General features: G+C 44.4%; 1 protein-coding gene across 1 annotated transcript; it reads right to left on the bottom strand.

Moving 5' to 3' along the window:
- Positions 1-948: 948 nt before the first annotated feature.
- ASF1B (anti-silencing function 1B histone chaperone) lies at positions 949-19,337 on the bottom strand. The gene is made up of 4 exons (XM_078681425.1): positions 18,935-19,337; positions 14,975-15,090; positions 6,377-6,553; positions 949-3,284 (listed from the first exon to the last, which is right to left on the bottom strand). Exons 1-4 carry the CDS (start codon positions 19,041-19,043, stop codon positions 3,075-3,077), a joined length of 612 nt encoding a protein of 203 aa, XP_078537551.1. The 5' UTR covers positions 19,044-19,337; the 3' UTR covers positions 949-3,074.
- Positions 19,338-20,042: the final 705 nt, after the last annotated feature.

Raw genomic sequence — 20,042 nt, forward strand, 5'->3', positions numbered from 1 at the left:
TAAAGCAGAATCTTCACCTCCTTGTCCTTAGTAAGCTTATAAAAAAAAAATCCTTCACACTAGCTAGAAAATGTCTTATTCCACAACGCCCAACAGTTTACTGAAACACAGAAAGAGGCTGAGTGCTACTTCTCTAATGCAAGTCTGGAGCACTTCCTCTTGGACTGCATCCAAAGCCTCTCCCTGGTCCTGGCATTTTTGACTAATGGCACACCTTGATTCTGACTGTATGGAAGACAAACCATAAGATAAAAAGCTAATGTTTACTTACCCAATTAAAGGCACAACTTTACAAAGAAAAGTATGGTAGGCAAGAGGAGAGAGGGACAAAAGTAGCACAAATGTTTAGAAAAATTAAAACCTTCCTGCAAAACGGTTTGGTTCTAAATGGTAGGATCCAAAAGGCAACGGGGTAAACATGCCTAAAAAATATTTTCTCAAATGAAAAGCATAAAACCCAGTGTATAGGGATCCTTAGTTCCGAGGGGCAACTTCTTTTTGGGACTCAGAAGCAGGCAGCCTGCAAATAACAGGGTTGAATGCATCTCCAAGTGGATTTTGTCAACCTGCCTTATTTGCAAACTAGTTTTAAAGTCCACACAGGTATTTCTAGTTTTATTTTTGCAGTGCCCCCACCATGGTTTTACTCGTTACAATGGGATTTATTTGAATACTTCTAGGACCAGCTTAGTTGGTAAGAGTTCTATAATGATTCAGAAATGAACATGTCCAATGTGTCACTTTACCAGTGTCTTTTATACCTGCTCTTAGTTCTAAAATGTTCACTTTCTATGAGTTTCCATTGTTAATTTTCCATTTGATCTACACATGACCACTTCAGTCTACAAGTTGTAAGTAGACCATAATACACCCAAGTCTGTTCTCTGAATAAGAGCTTCTTATTTGAAACCTGAAACTGAGGCTGGGAAAAAAAAGACCAAACAGCTATTCATTCCAAGTGCTTTATTTCTACATGAACTGTTGCCAATAGACGTACGCGTATTCCTTTAATATATATATTTATAAAAAACTTAACAAATGTACAAATTGTGTTAACGTATCAAAAACAACAAATTTAAGAAGGCATACAGACCGCACCAGGTATTTAACATATATTCAAACTAGTTCCTAAATACACACATACTAGCATGAGGTACAACCGAATATCACCCTGAAGGTTTAGCACCTCTGGCGTCCACTGCACCGGAAAAAAATATTCTGACGCCATTTCCTAGATCCTGGGCCAATTCCCAGCTTGATAGAGGTTTGAGGCACAATAAGGGCATACCTCATCTAAGGACGGCAGAACCCTGGCCATTCACTTAACAGTTTGTACTTGAAATGTTTATCTCCAGAAGAGGTGGTGTGTTGTAGAAAAGGAGATATGTTCTGCTAGGGTCATGGAACAAGTTACTCTTTATTAGCCCTCAAACTGATTTACCAATAGGATCCATACCAGCCTTCTCCAGTAAGATGGGAAAAAAACACCATTCTGCAAGCGGATAACTATAACCCATTACACCATCCAGTGCTTAGCATCTACACCTGATTTTCAGAGACAGCAAAATAAAATTAGGATCGGTTCAGGTACTGGACCAAACCATGTCTTGTAACAAGTCAATAGGGATAGCTGTGCGTGTTTCATCCTGGGACCTCTTGCAAGGTTATTAAAACTCAGACCATCCCTAGGACAGACTTTTCTGTGAAAGCAGGGAAGCACAGGTTGCTTTGTATGAAAACAGGACGGTATGCTTTTCTTAGGTGGTGAGAGAAGGAAATATTGGGTTCTGGCAGAGACGGGACAGCAAGTCGTGCTTAAATGGATCTATTGGCTGCATTTAAAGACTGGAGAGGCAGTGCTGGAAAACAAGGTTATGGGATAGAATAGTCTGATGGAAGAAGGGAAATGGGGGTCTTGCACAAAAGACTTACAACTGGTTACTGGACTCGTGAGTGAACTATTTGTTCCTCTTTTTGAAGCAGTGAGGCAAGAGAAAAATACCCACATTAGAGGTATTAATACAACAAACTATTTCCAAGTCTAACTTAGCAAGTGCGGTTTTCAGTGCACAGTGGCGGTCCAGCAATTGCCAGACATTATCAAATACAGGCAAATGCCAAGGTAAGCACTTAAGTGACCACGGGGAGTTATTCATAAACAAAATGATGACAGAATTCTCACTACTCAATCAAATGTACAAGCATGGGTCATGTCCCTGTGTACTGACACTCTACAAATACACTAGTCAGCGCCATATGTGGTTTAACATTCGGGTCCCAGATTCGTAAACCATCTTAGAAATTCCAGATGTGTATGGAATGAAAGGACAAACCGCAACAAGGAAACACCACTTTGCTCTGACCAAGTCGGGTTGTTTGGCTTAAATGAATGCTACGCCAGACAAATTAATTTTGACTAGGGCAGTCTAGAGTGGCATGTAGGGCTGAACTGAGCACTCTTGATCTGCAGGCTGGTTTGGTTTTGCTGGTGAAAAGTGGAGTGGCTTTTTACAAAATTACTCACGGTCCTTTTCAGACATGCCACTCCTACATTTTATGGATTATGTGCCTAACATAGGACATCAAGTTTGTACGGTCCCTCTGATAAATACGAAAATCTGCTCACTCCAAACTTATTCATGATTCAACAGCTAGTTAAAAGGAGTTTCAGCACCAAGCAGGGCTAATTTTTTCAGGTATGAACTATCATGTGGTTTCCAGAAGTATTCCATTGTCCAACCCGGAAGCCATTCTTCATCAAAGCGCACCACTTTTTTAGGAGATGGTAAGGAACTTGAACTGGTCTCTCACAGCACAAAGATTTCTCCACAAAAGCTTCTTCTTTTGTTAAAACTTCCCATTTATGGGAGCCCGGAGTTGCTGCAACCTCTTGTAGCAAATCCTATTTGCACACTGACTGAGTGGTTAGTGGAACGATTCCAAACAAGTTCAAACTCCACCAGATCATACCTAGTCCAGAGGCACACAGTATGCAATAATCTACTGTATTCCATTCATTTATTAAACTTTCCCCACCCACATTCACGTCCCAACCCCCACCCCGCTGCTTATAATTACATGCAGTCCATAGAGTTCTCGGGTATGAGATTCAGTGCTCCACCTGGGGTTAGCAACCCTTTGGAGGGGGTACAGTTTGGCGGGAGCATACTGTTAGGGGTTGGATCCACATTTTCCAGGTCCTCCATTTTTTGGTCAGTAGTGCTGTCCCACTGGATATGGAACCGTGTCACACGAGGGTTGGACGCCAATATGTTCCTCTGGAGCTGATCAGCAAGGGTTTAGGAGTAGAATAAGAAAAGATACAAAAATAATTTAACTACTCAATGAAGATAAAACTGGAACCAAAATATACAGAAGAGACCAAAAGGCCACTAACACCCTGCATTCACAAGCAGTATTATTCAGACGCTAGATCAATTCAATATCAACCACATTTTTTATCCCCAGCCGAGAAGTGGTTAAACCACATGCCTAAGTATATTCAGGAGGAAAGTATATGGCATGCACCAGAATAGGTTACTCTGACTTTCAGTATGTGATTAGTCCTTGGAACACCATACCCTGCCTGCACACTAGGATACAGTAGTTGCAGCCTCTACAGCTCAGTAAGCAGGCTTTCGCAGTCGCCCCATTAGACAAAATGCTTATTTTGTTCCCCTGAATGACTGAGAAGTACTAAACAAGCATCCTTAGCCAAGCCTAGTAAAACAATCTGCAGGTCAGAGTCAAGTGTTTGAAATCACTGTGTCGGTGTTATGTATGCACTAGGAACAAGTTTCACCGTTTACTGCCGCTTCCATAAACTTACACCTACAGGTTCGGATTAAAATATACTTTTGGTTGATGAAAAAGCCTTTGTTGGAAATCAGCAAGAGACTGAACGCCAACCAACCAGCCTGACAAGGACATAGGTGAAGCCTTCGAAGCCCGATGAACCTCCCGCTGGTGAGAACTTCTGACGAATAGTCTGGGCTAAAAGGAAGTTTATTATTTTATCAATGATCTATGATAGCGTACTTAGGTAGAACCTGTGGTCTCCCTTAATCAGCAATAGGAAATGTATATTGAGGAAAGGACACATTTAGTCTAATTGCCAAAAAGTATCACCTCCAAAACGTCAGCTAATGTGACCACATGACTCCAAGAGCAATTGGTTTACTTCGTTAAGCTTAAAGATAACCCTCATAATCTTGGTCCTGTTGGAAACATGACTATCTTTATTTAACCCGAGACATTTATTCTGAACCAAGCTCTATGACCATAAGAAGATTTATAATGTCTGAGAGTTGCAGTCATGATCTCTGTAATTTAAAAGACACAGGAGAGTGGACTGAACACTTATTTTAGTACCCAACTTTGTTTCATCACTTTTGTGAACTCATTTGGTTGTAGTGATCTCTGTATAAAGATAGGAAGACGCAGAATTGTTCCTTTCTACTGGTTATCCATGCTTTAAGAATGAGGCAGTCACCGAGGTCTGAATAGAGACTACAATAAAGATCCAAGAGGCTTACGCAGTTGGATCAAAATTGACACTTCTAGAGGACTGCTGCTTCGTTTACACAAGAATCCATCTATGACGGCATTACAAGACTAGGACCTTGTTTATTTTGTTTTCACCTACACACATTTTACCCCCCCCCCCCCCCCGTTCCCAATCACTAGACGGAGAAAGTATTTTCCCCAGCAAACCGAAAATCCACAATTTATTTTCAGATATCCAGTGCAGGAAAGATAAGCAAAACCCACACTTGCTTTTAGATGTACAGGCTCAACTACTGCAGAAATCAGATATTCCACTGGGAGGTACTTGCAGGCTTTATTTTGTATTTTTATATTGTGCACAAGAAAGCCCTTCTGCTGTGTATATAGAGGGGGAAATTCTGCAAATGCGTCTACGTTCTCATTTTTAGAAGCTTAAACATGACAAAGATTAGGACAAGAATCCTGGTAGATCATTTCCCATGGCTTTCCTAGACTTAATTACTCAATACACACAAAAAATAATTGCCTTCCAAGAGCTGCAGGTGCTACTGCAGTTTGAGCAGGAAGACTGCAGAATACAATGGAAGTCTAGTTTCTGTAGGATCTGTATTTTTTTTTTTTGCAAATGACACAAGGAAGCTTGGTATATGGTTTTGCACCCACAGCAGTGGACTGATTTATCACATGCCTTCATCATGAAGGGTGATTCGAGGAAGATACCAATTTTGGGGAAAGACTGCAGGAAACCACAACAGAAAGATGGACATGGGGCAAGCAGTACCCACCCCTATTTTAGGTCTCTTCCTTACGCTGCTTGTTCAAGACATGCTGTATCTACTCTGTGGGCTTAAAACACGCCCTTCACTTTTTATTCGTCCTTTTGTGTGCTATTCGAAAATCCTTGCTTTTCTATGGTGAATCGGTCACATCAGTCCCTCCTTTTGCTTTGTTGCTCCCTCCCATGTAGCCTAGCCCTGTTACATGTAGCATTTCCCTCTGGCAATTTAGGGTCGAATCGGCGCAGTTTTTTTTCTTTTGCCTCAGCTCGTACGTTAGGATTTTTTTGTGACTTTCTGAACAAAATGTGTCTAGTGTTGCAAATATGCAGTTAACATGCACGTCAATCTGCGGGCTATTAGTTTTCATGGCCTGCAGGTAGATGTGTGTTAGCTACTGAGTAAGTGCGATACGGTCTAGGCCAGGAGCAGCTAGGGCGTATACCACAGCGTCATGTTGGAAGAAGAGATCGCTGTGTACCTTAGTAGTACTTTGGCTCTCCATCGCCATACTTCCAAGACTATTGGTTAGTTTGACCAAGCATCAACTTGGTGCTAATGAAGAAGAGATACCAAATCTCCAAGACAAAAGACAGAATCAATTACCTCTAATGTGATAAAAGACAGTGTCAAGACAGTAATGTTATTGCTAAGATTGTTGTTTTTGTCATCATTACAGGGCTTTTTGTTGAGTTCCAGATCCGGTTTATGATTTTGCTGTTCAGCGCACGTCTTACTGGCTACTCTCCGCTCCAACGTTCTCCCAGGCCCCCACTTCATAAATACAGACAGGATAGGAATAGGAAACTATGGCACTGGAGCTGGTGTTGCTCTCGCTAGTATGCTTCTCCCCACCCCCTCTGTGATGCACCGAGAATGCAAGGCTGGAACAACTTTGAGTGTGCAAGCTGAAACTGCAAAGAGACAGAAAATGTCAATTACAAATCTGGTGCTGGAACTAAATCACCAGGCCACCTAAAAGGAAATCCATGCACCAGACACTGTTCACTCTGCCAGGTCCAAACACATTTACATATATTCCACCTCCAAAAGAATGGGCAACAAATCAAGTCTGCATGAAAAACATTCCGTACCTGACAGAAGTCAGTCTTCTGAGGAGGATTCTCACGGAACTCTGGATCCACGTATTCATTGTTGACGTAGTATCCCACACGGATGAACTCCTGGCCCCGATACGTACATGTGATCAAAACTACTGTGACACCCACTGCATCAGTCTCTGGGATGAGACTGCAGTTGGGGGCATCAGCCTGCAAAAAAAAAAAAAAAACACAAAAAAAAAAATGAAGGACATGAACTTAGAAGATGTATAAACATCTGCACAGTAGTTCTAAATCGAAGTAGCATGAAACAGACTGGTTTCAACAACAATGGACATTTGTATATGCAGGCACTCACACCTATGCTATTGAATGAGGAAAACAACAAGCAGTGAATAGGACTAAGTGACAGAACAGGAGGGGGAAATACAAAAAAAAAATACTTAAAACCCCACATCACACTTTAACTATGCATTATATGAAGTATTTGTTCTACATTAGCTGGAACAAGAAATCCACTTAACATTGAAGAAGGAAGAAACCAGCATTTGCAATGCAACAGGTCTTGCAATTGCGAGACTTTTAGCTATTGGCATTGTAAATGACAATGCCTTTTATTTAAAAATAAATTACACAAATAAAAGGCATGGTCATTTACAATACCAATAGGTCAAAGTTTCGAAAATGTGAAACCTGTTGCATTGCAAATGCTTGTTCTAGTTTGTGTTGTACTTTGCACAAATATGTCATGTACATGCTTGCGAGCAAGCACTGCATGTACTACCCCCGGATAGTTTTATATTGACACACACTGTATGCAGGGCACCCCACCCGCAGTGATCCATGTACTCACTGCACCCAAATAGTTTTCCATTGGCACATATACCTTTCCCAGTGAGCACTGTATGTACAGAGTCCGGATAGGTTTACATTAACTCATACAGTCCTGCATGCACTGCACTCAGATAGGTTTACATTGGCAAACATGTCTTTCCTACAGAGCTCCATATGTGCAGTCTAGACCGTTTTACATTCACACGTCTCCTCTAGAGCGACAAAATATTTTTTCTTTGGGATACAGATAGGCAAACTCTGCATGTACTGTGCAAAGATAGTTTCTCATTTACATTCACTTGTCCTCAGATGTGAAGTGTGTACTTTTCCCAGAACACAAAATTAATGGTGCCTAGATAGCTTCACAATGACATGCAAACCATTCATGTGATTCTTCTGTGCCCAAATAGTTTTTCATTGTCATGCACGTCCCCTACAATGTCTTTGTTAACGTGTATGTTGCCTTGTATGTCCTGTGCCCAGATTATTTCACATTGGTGTGCTCTGGTATGTGAAGAACTGCCCAAATAGCTTCACACTGGCATATCCACGTATCCTAGTATGTGTTGTATGTTACTTGCTCAAAGAGTTCCACGTTGGCATGTATAGTGTGTAGTATGTACTGCGCCAGCTAGTTTCTCTTGCACGTCTCCCAAGTCCTTGTGCCCTCTTGACAGGCACATGGCTGTTAGTGTTGCATGCCCAGCGCAGAGCCACTTGAATTAGCCTGTGACACTGTGAAATTCTTTTACACAGCACGTGATTCCTTTTGTGAAGAGTAACCCCCTCCACTGGCTACGTTTCCAGTTGACAAACCTCGAAAGGAGAAGAGATGGGGAGGTTCAAAAAACGTTTTCTGACCATGACGAGTCTTAGTTGGAGCCTCGCGCCAGGTCAGGCTTAAGCGTACCTCTTGCGCTTTCAAGATTGTTTTATTTCTTGTGTGGTAAAGCAAACGATAATCAGGCCAGGTACGTCATATCAGACGCAAGTACAGCACATGCAGTTCACGCTGGCAAGCTTTTCTGATGAAAGCCATGGGGCAGCTGCCGTTGGGAGAGGAAGGTAAAGAACCAGGGCAATAGCAAACCTGATGCCCCGCATAAAAAAAAGAAAATTAGACAATCTCCCCAGGTGTCACAGATTAGACTATCAAAATGCTTGTTTCCAGACAGCAGCAGCCCAGCTGATGACGCGCAGCACTGCTCATATTTCAACTCGCATTTTTCAACCAATTATCTGCTTAGTGTGGGAATACCTGGGCGATTTTACTTACAAGTTAACACAGGGCGACACACAAGAGCCGAGCAGACACCAAACTATGTAACAAGACAAACCAAGAGCGCACATAATCTTAAACAGCCTTGTCGAGTGCACCCACTGTGGAAGCTATAAAAAAAAAAAGATCCCATCAGCGCAGCTGAAGCAGTGTATGTCATGCCTGCAGGAAGAGAAACTAATTAAAACAAGCATTTGCAATGCAATAGGTCTCGCAGTAATTAAGTTTGAGCTATTGGCATTGCTTAATATTGCAACACCAATTGCAACAAAAGCACACCATAATTATGGAGTGCCGTTAGAAGGGAGTTTAAAAAACTGCGTGCATATTTGGGGTAGTGACAATAGTTGTCAGCTGTGCCAAAAGATAGCGCTACCCCTGTGCTTCAGTGCCACTTCCCTTCACAAACCTAAAAGGTCACTGCGTCCAGGAATCGCAGCCTTGGAAGGTATTCTGGAAATGACAATGCCTTCTATCTATGTTTTGGGTTTTAAAACATAAGTACATAAGTACAAGGGAACTTTTAGAGAAGCATCTGAAGGCACTTCAGCACTCGGAGTGGGTGGAGTGGTGTCTGGCCCCAGGGCATGGTTGAAGGATTTTCTTTGCTCCTGTGGCCTTTTGTACAACCAAGGTTATTGAGTGTGGAGTTCAAGTGAGTTCATCTGGTTTGTCCCATGGCAAAGAATGGGATTAAATACCGATTTTATGTTTTTGCTAGACTCATGTTTGGGTGCATCTACTGACTGAGCAGTAAATAAAAATATTTGTCTTTCTTAAAATAATCCACATGTGGTATATGCGCCTGGAAATGTTGAAAATGCTTTTGATAGGGTAATGCAATACATCTACCTCCAAGTTCTCCTAAACTTAATATATTCCTTGTAAATTAGACCTTACATTTAAAGTTTTTAAAATAAGCAGATCGAACTTAAAGTAGATTAATCACAATTTCCTTTTCCTATACTGTATTAGTTGTAGCATTATCTGCAGCCAATCTTTATTGTTGTGATTTTTATGAGAAATCAAAATGGGATAGCATAGAGGCTGCCACTGCATAATGTCACTCCGTCTTATTCGTCTCTCATTCTGTGTGCATTTCTCTAACGAGTTTAAGCTATTGCCATCGTTAATGACAATGCTTTTTATTTGTTTCAAAAACATAAATATAAGGCATTGTCATTTACAATGCCAATAGCTAAAACTTGCGTAAATGCGAGACCTGCTGCATGGCAAATGCTTGTTGTTTCCTGGTGGCGACCGGCAGTCTGCGTGAGCCGAAAATAAAGGGCAGAGCAGGTCAAGGGCGGGGAAGCCAAAGTATCCTGATGTGATATTGTATTGGTCACAGTGGGTGCAGGCAAGTAGCGGCCCCACTAAATGAGGCGTGAATCACGGCAGCAGCAGGGCCACCAGAGGTAGCAGTTTTCATGCTAACCCAACACTGATGGCCCCTTTGGTGTTGTTATGCAGGCCCCTAGACACAGAGGGGAAGGTGAAGGAGGTTGTGGGCACTGCAGAGGCCTTCCTCGATGAGCACCACACAGGGTTAAAGATAAAAGTTGACATTTTAAAAGTAGGGCTATTCCTACAGTCCCGGGACGCTTTTTAAAAACAAAGAAGTAGGGGAACGGACTGACATAATTTTTAAAAATAGGGGCACGCTGTGCCCTTCTGATCCCGCCCACTTCTAATACTTGTTAAGAGGCCAGAGTTGAGCTGTGTGTCCAACTGGCAGGTCAGGGGTTTGAATCCAGACACGGCTGACTTAGGTATTCGTTATTCCAAGGCGCCATTGAATGTGGCTTTACACCTTCCTTTCACAGTGCTACTACATGGCGATAGGTCTTTAGTAAGATCACTGGGGAGAGGATGTGGACGGCTAGACTACCGACTTTGGAGCTGGGAAACCAAGGTTCGAGCCTTGGGGTCGACTCCACGTCCTGTAATTCTGTGCAAATCACGTAATGTGCCTATCAAAAAAATGAATGTGTCCTTGTGTAAAGTAACTGGTGCGTGCTCATGTATAGCGCTCCAAAACCTTTGGGTCGAGTTCGCGCTATATAAAGCTGTAAAAAAAAAAAAAATGTAATTCAAGGACGCTTGTAATCGAACATTAAACGCAACCCATCTTATTACAGCCTAGTTTTTTTTTTTTAAAGACCTTTATTGTGAACTTCCAGCATGACACAGCGTAAGGCCTACAACCCGTTTGGGCCGGCCGCAGCAGAAATAGAGGTCGGGCATTGTCAATAGGATAACACAGCCGCATGGCAGACAACCCAGGGGTCCGGCGGCGAATAGAAACTAGGTGTAACATGTATCGAGTATTTTCAGGCATACGATATGGCTTAGGTCTATGAGTTTACAATAACCAAATAACAAAACTTTTCTATGAAACGTAAAGGCACGCGCAGCACAATCAATCCTTTGAAGATGAGAGAACAGACAGTCACACATTGCAGTATATCGTTAACCAGCCGTGTGGCCACCAACCCATCCCCATATCTCAATATCCGTCCATCAAAGGGCGGAAAGCAGCACACTAGGTGACACAACCATCAGCAAATAAAGACCAGGCTCAATCCTCAATCTGAAAGGTCCTCATCCAGGTCAACTCGCGGTGGCTCACATATATCCCCCCTAAACGCATTCCATGCCCCCCAGATCTGCCCCCATTTCGCCGGGCAACCTCGATGAACAAACACCGCCTTTTCGGCCACCATGGCGTCATCCATATCTTTGCACCAGTCTCTCAGCGTGGGCAGGACGTTGGAACCCCACAGTTTGGCTATATTGCGCTTCGCCACCATCATACCCAGCACAGCCCAGTCCAGCTGACGATGGGTTAGATCTTCTGCCTCCCAAATGTTTAGTAGACAGCGACGTGGGTTGGGCAGTAGGGAAACCTCTGTGGTTTGGGAAATGGTCCGCATAACCCAGTACGTGGCTACACATCTACAGTCCCAGATCGTGTGGTAAAATGTCCCCCTCTCCCCGCAGCCACGGAGGCAAAATTCGTGAGAGGCTCTTCCTATTTTATGAAGAACCGTTCTGGTATAGTATGTGCGGTGAACGATTTTCAACTGGACCAGTTTAAGTCTGGACGGAATCGCAGATTCCTTTGTCGAGGAGAGTGCCTCCTGCCATTCTGAGTCATCAATGTCACCAATATCTCCCACCCAACAAAGGCGCAACTTGGATAGCATGTCAGGGAGGCTGTTGACCAGTTTCCGATATGTGAGGGATGTCACTTTGTGGGGCATATGTTCCGTAAGCAGTCTGTCCTGTGGAGTCCTGTAATGTTGTTCCGGTCGGGATGGTTGAGAGAAGCGCGTGTCTTATTTGCATATACCTGTAATATTCTGATTGGGCCATATCATGTTTGGTTTGTAGAAAAGCGAAGTCTACTATGGTACGTTTTCTCCAGAGATCACCCACCACGGATATACCTATGGAGTCCCATGCCTGGAACCCCTTACTATTACCCATGAACCCTAATCTGTGTGAGTCCCACAGGGGTGTCATTAGTGTAATTACGTGTGCGCATTGAAGGTGTCTATGTGCCCTGTACCAGAGCTGGATTGTGTGACGGGTCGGGCCTATCAGATCAGATGGGACTCTACGACTATACAGGTTTCTCAACAGTCCCCTGGGTTCAATACCATGCCTATCCGCCAGAAAGGCGGGTTCCGCTTGCGGGGCGTGGAGCCAGTAATTAATTTGCTTAAGGTGGGCAGCCCAGTAGTACAATTCAATATTGGGGAGCGCTATACCCCCATCATACCAGTCCTTTACCAGCTTGCATTGCGCGATCCGGGCCGGTTTCCCATCCCATAGTAAAGTAGATACAGCTGCCGCAATATTCTTAAAGTAGGAGGGGGAGACCAGGAACGGTGTGTTCGAGGAGGTACAGAAAGCGAGGCAACGTCATCATTTTGAACAATGCGGCTTTGCCCAGGAGAGTGAGAGGGAGGGAACGCCACACCTTCACGTCCCTTTTCAACCGCTCCAGAGGGGGTCCCAGATTGAGGGCGTGAAATTCGTCCGGGTCGGAAGAAACTTGGATTCCCAGATACCTGAAGGGGCCGTTAGTATAGCGTAATGAACAGTCCGCCGGAAGCGGTGGCGGGGTTCCAGCAAGAACGTATAAGACTGATTTAGTCCAATTAATTCTATAACCTGAGACCCTTCCAAATTTCTCGCAGACGTTCAGCAGTTCTAGAATAGATTTTTTGGGGGAGGTGAGATCCAAAAGGATATCGTCCGCGTAGAGAGATATCCGATCCTCCCATGTCTGCGACCATCTGATGCCTTTGATGGATGGCTCCCACCTGACCTAGATCGCCAGCGGCTCAAGAACTAGCGTAAACAGTAAGGGGGATAAAGGGCAACCCTGCCTCGTCCCACGACCAAGCGGGAAATCTCTGGAGATGTGACCATTCGCTGCTATCTGGGCTAGTGGATTACAGCCTAGTTTTGAAGTCAATCATTACCTGCACAATGAAAATGACAGCAGTTCTACGCCAATAATGCACTTAGTTTGAGTTGAAATGTCGTAATACCTCTGCGAGAGCCAGCAGGCAGCACGAAAAGCGGGTCAGTGAACATAATTACACCTGCTTGGTTAAACAATAAAGGATTAATTAGCTAGTGAGCAATCTCTCCAGGACAGATAACCAGAGCTCCAAAGTACAATACTGTCCATGATGAACGGGTGGGGGATGCCGGGACACCCAATTTGCCAAAGGTGGTGCTATGCAGGTTTGTTTTAAAATTATCAGAAGCCTTATTATAGGATCAAAAAATTCCATAAATTAGTTTGCCTTTTTGTAAGTCACATGTATGACGTCCCTCTCTCCATTACGATAATATATTTGAAGGCCCCTTTCAAGATTCTGGTTGGAAGAAAGGGCCCGAAGCATGTTCTACTGCCCACGTTTATAGTTCTTTCAAGGTGATCTTGGAAAGGAGCTATTACAGTTCAGAATTTAAGAACACTAAGGAGAACTGTGGCTATCCAGCAAACTCACTTTTTAGCTATTCACAACAACAATCCATATTTGTAAAGCGAGACCATGTCACCTTTTAACGTTTCAAGGCGCTGGGTGCACCGTTTAAGGATTCAGGGCACTGGGTGCGGGGAGATTAAGTGAGCTATTGCCCAGAGTCACGTGGTGCTGAGCAGAGCTACTGCCGGCGCCAGGATCGAACTATGAGCACCGCTCCCTGGAGTCAGCCGCTCTGGCCTCTGCGTCACACCTCTTTCATTTTATTTTTTGCTCCTGTATCTGTCTCAGTACATTCTAAAGATGCGTTTCCTTCTTTTATAAAAAAGATGCTACACAGTGAAATTTTTATTGGGAGAAAAGCACGACAGTGCATCATGTAGATGTAATTAAGGTTCTAGCAATTATGTCATGCATCCGACCCGCAAGCTTAGCAGCCAATCAATCAATTGTGCATCCTGGCCCTTTCAGGATATTAGCTTCTGTATGAGATTACCGAGCGGACAGCTATGGTTCCACTTATTAAACAAGCTTTGATAAGAGCAACGAAATCCCTGGCGAAGGGCAGGTTCTAAAAGAAGGGTACTCACCACACGCCCCAAGCAATTCAGACGTGAACGAAACCTTCCGTGGGGCAGGACTTCCATCTTCGGAAGCCTGCGCACGCGCCCACGGAGAGAAGCAGTGCTGGTGGTGCGGGCTCCCATGCCCGAGGGAGAGCCCTGCAGTGGCGGCTGAAGTCCGGAGTGGCGGTAAGTGGGCCTTACTTGTTGGGGGGTCTAGGTGCACTTGTGTATGTGTGTATGCGACGGCGGGTTCTCTATGTATGGGTGCGTGCGTGCATGCATGGGCGCTCGTGTGTGTCTGTGTATGTTATTATTATAAGCGCATGCGTGTGTGGTGTTGGAGCTTCCCAGGAGACAGCAGCTGGCCACAGCGAGCGCGTGGCCCGCTCCGATCGCCTTCTCGGAGAGGAAATGCACGCGGCCAGGTGCTGTCTCCTGGAAAGCAGAGTCACTAACAATAGATCTCTGGCGAGACAGCGCTTTGCGCTGTAATCGCCACGAGACCTAAAAAGTAGTGCTTACTGACTAAATAACAGGTACTGTGTAACAACCGAAGGGAAAGGGACAGTCATCATGGAAGGTAACAAATGAAGACATGGCGGTAGTAAGAAGGAACTAACAAGCCCATTTACGAATCAGAAGCCAGCATTTAAGGACAATGACACAAGCCAATGACAAATATGGGCTGAGTGTGCGGGGCTCTGAGAGCATACTCAGATACTGCATGCCCCGCAGCAGCGCATGCGCTGCCCAGGCTCGACCTAAAAATTGAGGTTGAAATGAATTAATAAAACTGTCCAAAATGGGCTCAAATAAGAGACTGTAACCAGGCCATATTTACTCTTAACGACACGGAAACTGAATGGCACCCTTATCTGTTTCTATCAGGTTATAAACAGTCATCAATGTAAAGTAGTACCAAGTAAAAGATGCGTCAAATCACCTGGAAAACGAACATGTGTCTTCCTGCGGGGACTGGGCCGACAAGAACAGAATCAAGAACTTGGTCATACTCTTCACTTTCAGCCGATCCAACATAGATTATCTTCCACTCCAGATCTGAAACAATAAAGGCAGCAGTTAGGACAAAACATCTAGTAAGTGCACATAAGATCTGCAGTTTGCTCACAATTTGTATGTACAGAAATAATCATGTTCAGCCAAGTACAAAAAGGATGCTGCGCAAACCAAATATTAGTAAATAAAAAATAAAAAAAATGTATATATATATATATATATATATATATTGTACAACAAAGATTGCTCTCTCGGGTGTGCCACGTGCAAGGAGATAAGCACACAGCTCCCCGCGGTAGCAGCTTTCCAGTCTCTCACACGCCTTTCTCTTAACTGCCATACGCGTTTCGGGCGGCTTGGCGCCCTTGATCACTGGCTGGCCACGAATCACAGAAGGCTTAGTTGTTTGCACTAATTTATTCACAATTGATAGTTACCGCCCCTGTGGGCGTGAACAAAATGGCATTGTGGTCCTCGTAGTCCAATGTACTTAGTGCAATGAATAAATCCCAAGTGGAAGCCTTTTGACAATCCGTGAAAACAATGTTGACCCCATTGGGTGGATTGGGGTGTGAAGAAGAACCTTATGCTGCCAATATTTACCGGCGGCTTCCACTTGGGATTTATTCATTGCACTAAGTACATTGGACTACGAGGACCACAATGCCATTTTGTTCACGCCCACAGGGGCGGTAACTATCAATTGTGAATAAATTAGTGCAAACAACTAAGCCTTCTGTGATTCGTGGCCAGCCAGTGATCAAGGGCGCCAAGCCGCCCGAAACGCGTATGGCAGTTAAGAGAAAGGCGTGTGAGAGACTGGAAAGCTGCTACCGCGGGGAGCTGTGTGCTTATCTCCTTGCACGTGGCACACCCGAGAGAGCAATCTTTGTTGTACAATATATATATATATATATATATATATATATATATATATATATATATAATCCATCATGAGAAACAATAAAATCAGAATACTATTCCTAAAGATTACTTATATTAAACCATGTATAAAGTGGGTAAGAAAATAGCTGTAAGGCGATGGTTGCTGCTTATATGCCTAACAATTACGGCGATAGGCTAATACCCCAGACTGTCTCCCCTGCTCTAGTATGCAGCAAATCTGAATGGTACACTGGCGTGGTATCGGCCAGACGTGAATGGTGTCCACCAAAGCACATTCAGGTGCTTAGCCAGCTATTATACTCTCTACACCCCCCAAACAGAAATTAGCACAGACAAATAGTCCAAGTAACTACAAACTTGCAGACCGAGAGGGTTACACAACATATCAGCTGCTCATACCCAACAAAGACGAGACAGTTGGTACAAATCCTAGATAGCAGGATGTTCTCCAGTAATGGGGCAAGCAGGTGAAAAATTGTAGTTGGTGCCCATCAACTTTAACAAATCTCGAACTGGCCCGCGAAGGGTGAACTGAAAGCTACACAACAAACTACCACAATCCAATATGTGGAAAACTGATCACATGCCTGGTAACTCTAATCAGGGCAAGTTATTGCACTGAGACACCATTTGAACACAAACATAGCACCCCAATGCTCTCTATGGAAGTACCACCGAAAAAAATGAGAATTTTCCAGCAGATTAAAGATGATAGAGACATTTGCACCCCCCCCCCCCATCCCGATTATTTTAATGTTTTCATCTCATGTGCCATGGTTTGTGTGAAGGTATGTTGAGTGGAGTAAAGTGATCTATATTTACTAAGGCGACATTCCATACGAGGAATGTATACGACTCAAAGAAAACTTTTTATTGTGCCAGCACAACAGCTTTATACTGTAACCACTACATCAAGCCCAAGGAAAAAGCAGATCAGCAATGAAGCAGAAGGTAAATTGTTGGAGCAGTACAAACCTAACACCATCTTAGTACAGGAGTTGTGAACTTAAGTGTGGCAGAAGCAACCAAAAATAAGTACCATCAACACCAATAGGTCCGGCTTAAATTAGCAAATACAGGCCCGAACAAACGCAGTTTGCATGCGTTGCAGACCAAAGCTATTCAGCACATTAAAGCTAGTCCTTCTGGATTTGCCAATACTGGAACAAAACAAAGGATGGCTTTCTGCTTATAGCGCACACCGGAGATAGAGGTAACTTGACACCAATGATTTAGTATACTTTTCAGTATTATGCACTTTTCAAATGTCTCGTGCATCCCAATGGAAGCACTTTCTAGGGTGGAATGAAGCACGCAACAGCCAATGGCATGTGCTGAGAAAAACACTTGTAGGTGGATACAAAGCTACGTATATTTTAACAATGTGGCGATTGGCTTGGTTAAGTGTACAAAAAAAGTTTTAAAAAAATATATAATATACACACACACACATATATATAAAATAGGAATTCAGGGGCGCCGTGTAATGGATGTCATTAAGGATACACAATCGGTAGTACAGGGAGCACTGGGAGATAAGCACTTGGGTGAAAGGAACAGTACACACGCGAGGAGCAACACGGAGCACAATGGAAAGCAACACAATGCGCAGGGGAAAGAAGTACAAGCGACAGAGCAACAGCACGATGGGTGCACACAGATGGGAGAGCAAATTACAGAGCAGAGAGAGAAGCACGAGTGAGACAACTAAAAAAAAACATGCGCCATCACGGGGTTAATAAAATATTTTTTTTAAAGTAGCTCCCTAAAAGCTAGCAGTGAAGGACACGCAACAGTTGCGCTTAGGGGAAAGCACAAGGCAAGCTATCGAATAGAAGGCAAACAAGTGTGAAAATAAAGTCAATCTGTGATGGGCAACGGGTGGCCTTTCAAAGTTCTTGGTAATCTGACAATAGGTCTTTTACAGCCAGACAGCTGGTGCTGTCTTGTAGGCTCGACCGAAGATAATGTGCGGCGTTGAGACAGCTGCTTGCAGCTTACAATGCAGCATGGAAAATGAACTCTAGCTACAGGGTATGGAGGACTATAGCCTTCAAGAAAATAGTATTTTAGAAAGTTGCACGCCCTATGCAAGTGCTGTGTGCACATATGCAGCTCTATATTTTGGCCAGGGGTGTGGGGGAAAGAGGGGGGGGGGTGTTCGCACAGTTGTTGAAGCAAATCGATCTCCTGCTCTCGATTCCGTCACACAGGATCACTTACCAGGAATAAGCACAACAAGCAAGCCATCGTGGACCACGGACCATGGGGAGACAAGGCTGTCCCACCATTCTTGACAGGGCCGGTAGATTAAATCGTAGATGGAGGAGGGGGGGGGGGGGGGGAAGGGGAAGAGAGCCTTCAGAGCTGAATGGGTTACTAAGACCCAACTAATCTAAACTAAACTATTTCCCCCCATGAACGATTCTCGTCCCACTCTAGCCATTTTTGTTGCTCATAAAGCGCAACTGACGACACGGAACGATGCACAAAGTCACCGATTATACTTCACTAGGCGGCAGGTGCTGATCTGCAGGTAGCCCGTCTAAGTACACTCCAATGACGACTACCCGTTTCTCTCTCTCTCGTCATAGAGGACTGGAGCTCGCTCACCATCGTGAGACTCCGGCCTGAAATTAATTACTAATCACGGTACATAATAGGCAGGCCAAACCATTTTATATACGCCATGAAGGATTGCGAAGTTCCCCATCCAGTACTTCCGTGTTAAAACTGGCAGGTCCTCGAAATATGAACGGGAAAGGTGAGGTACGTAGCTGTCTGGCAGCCAGGAGATCACTCACCGTCAAGCACGTCTAGGGGGGGCATTCTCCAGGTGGATCACTTACCGTTAATGACTCATTCCTGTTAAGAGCTGTGTGGTATTTAAGAAGAAAGGTGATCACTTACCATCAGAGGATGTCATGTGTGACATTTCTAGAAAGTGGGCACATAATGGGCTCACCCGGGAGTCACTCACCGTCGGGTAGGTCCTCCATACACTCGAAAGTTATCTCGAACTGGAAAGGGTTGGCGAAAGGACACGGGTTGTCCAGCACCACTACGTTCTGGATCTGTACCTTGGCCATGACCGGAAAACGAACAAGTGTTCTAGCGCGGGAAACTCCTACTGATGCCCGCGCAGCGCTAAGTAACTGCACTAAGGTCGCGTATATTTGACCCGGTATAAATCTGCCGGGAACAACACGGTATTCTGGGCGCGTTAATCTGTGACCAGCAACGCAATCAACAACCAGGCCACAAGAACAGAGAAAGACTCTTCGCCGCGCGCCAAAACCCGGAATACAAATAACAGAAAAACCGCGCAGGCAGCTACAAAGCCCACTTCCGCTCTCGCCCGCCCCACTGCCAACGCCAGCCAATCGCATCACCCTCCGCTCCAACGTAACCAGGCACTTAGTGGGATCCGAGACTTATTATTGGGGAAGGTGGGTGTGACGTTTTCCCCTTTCTTCTGCACGGAAGTTTCCGCCTCTTTTGGAGTACCTTGCGTCATTGATTGAAGGCGAGGCTCGAAACGCATATAGTGAATCAAGCCTCAATGCTATCACATGGAAAACCACATTTTGTCATTTTAGGCAGTGTCGAGTATTTATTTGTACTAAAGTGCGCCCACAGGGCAGCGCAGGACCGGATTGGCTGACAGGCCGCTGTTTCTCAATGGTTGCTTCTGAAAATGCGACCTTCCAAAACATTTTCCTCTTCTATGTCAGTCCACGGAGGCTCAGATTATGCTTCTCTTTACTTTACTGACATAAACAGCAGCCAATAAAAACTTTAAACTGGCATGACCCCGGAAGGACAACCCCCTCCAACAGTCTGCACCAATCAGTATCAAGTCTCTTGTATAAGTGTCCATACACATAATACGACCTCCTCTTTCTTTGCTGCTGCAGCAGCGAGTTAAGTGCCCTTCTATTTTACTTCTTTCTATGGGGGTAATGTGTGTAAGGGCGGTGGTTGTAGACGGCGCGCGCGCGCGTCGGTGATGGTATGTGCTGAGCGGACCTCCGCTCGGGGTTGAGGTGTTTTTGGTGACTTTGCGTTCATTGTCTTTTTTCTTCGTT

This window comes from Lissotriton helveticus, chromosome 1_1, assembly GCF_964261635.1.
Source record: "Lissotriton helveticus chromosome 1_1, aLisHel1.1, whole genome shotgun sequence".
Taxonomy (NCBI): domain Eukaryota; kingdom Metazoa; phylum Chordata; class Amphibia; order Caudata; family Salamandridae; genus Lissotriton; species Lissotriton helveticus.

Coding starts and splice junctions, on each gene's coding strand:
- ASF1B (XM_078681425.1), bottom strand. CDS start 19,043: ATGGCCAAGGTACAGATCCAGAACGTAGTGGTGCTGGACAACCCGTGT. Junction 15,091..18,934: donor TATGGAGGACCTACCCGACG/GTGAGTGACTCC, acceptor TTATTGTTTCAG/ATCTGGAGTGGAAGATAATC. Junction 6,554..14,974: donor GACACATGTTCGTTTTCCAG/GTGATTTGACGC, acceptor TTTTTTTTGCAG/GCTGATGCCCCCAACTGCAG.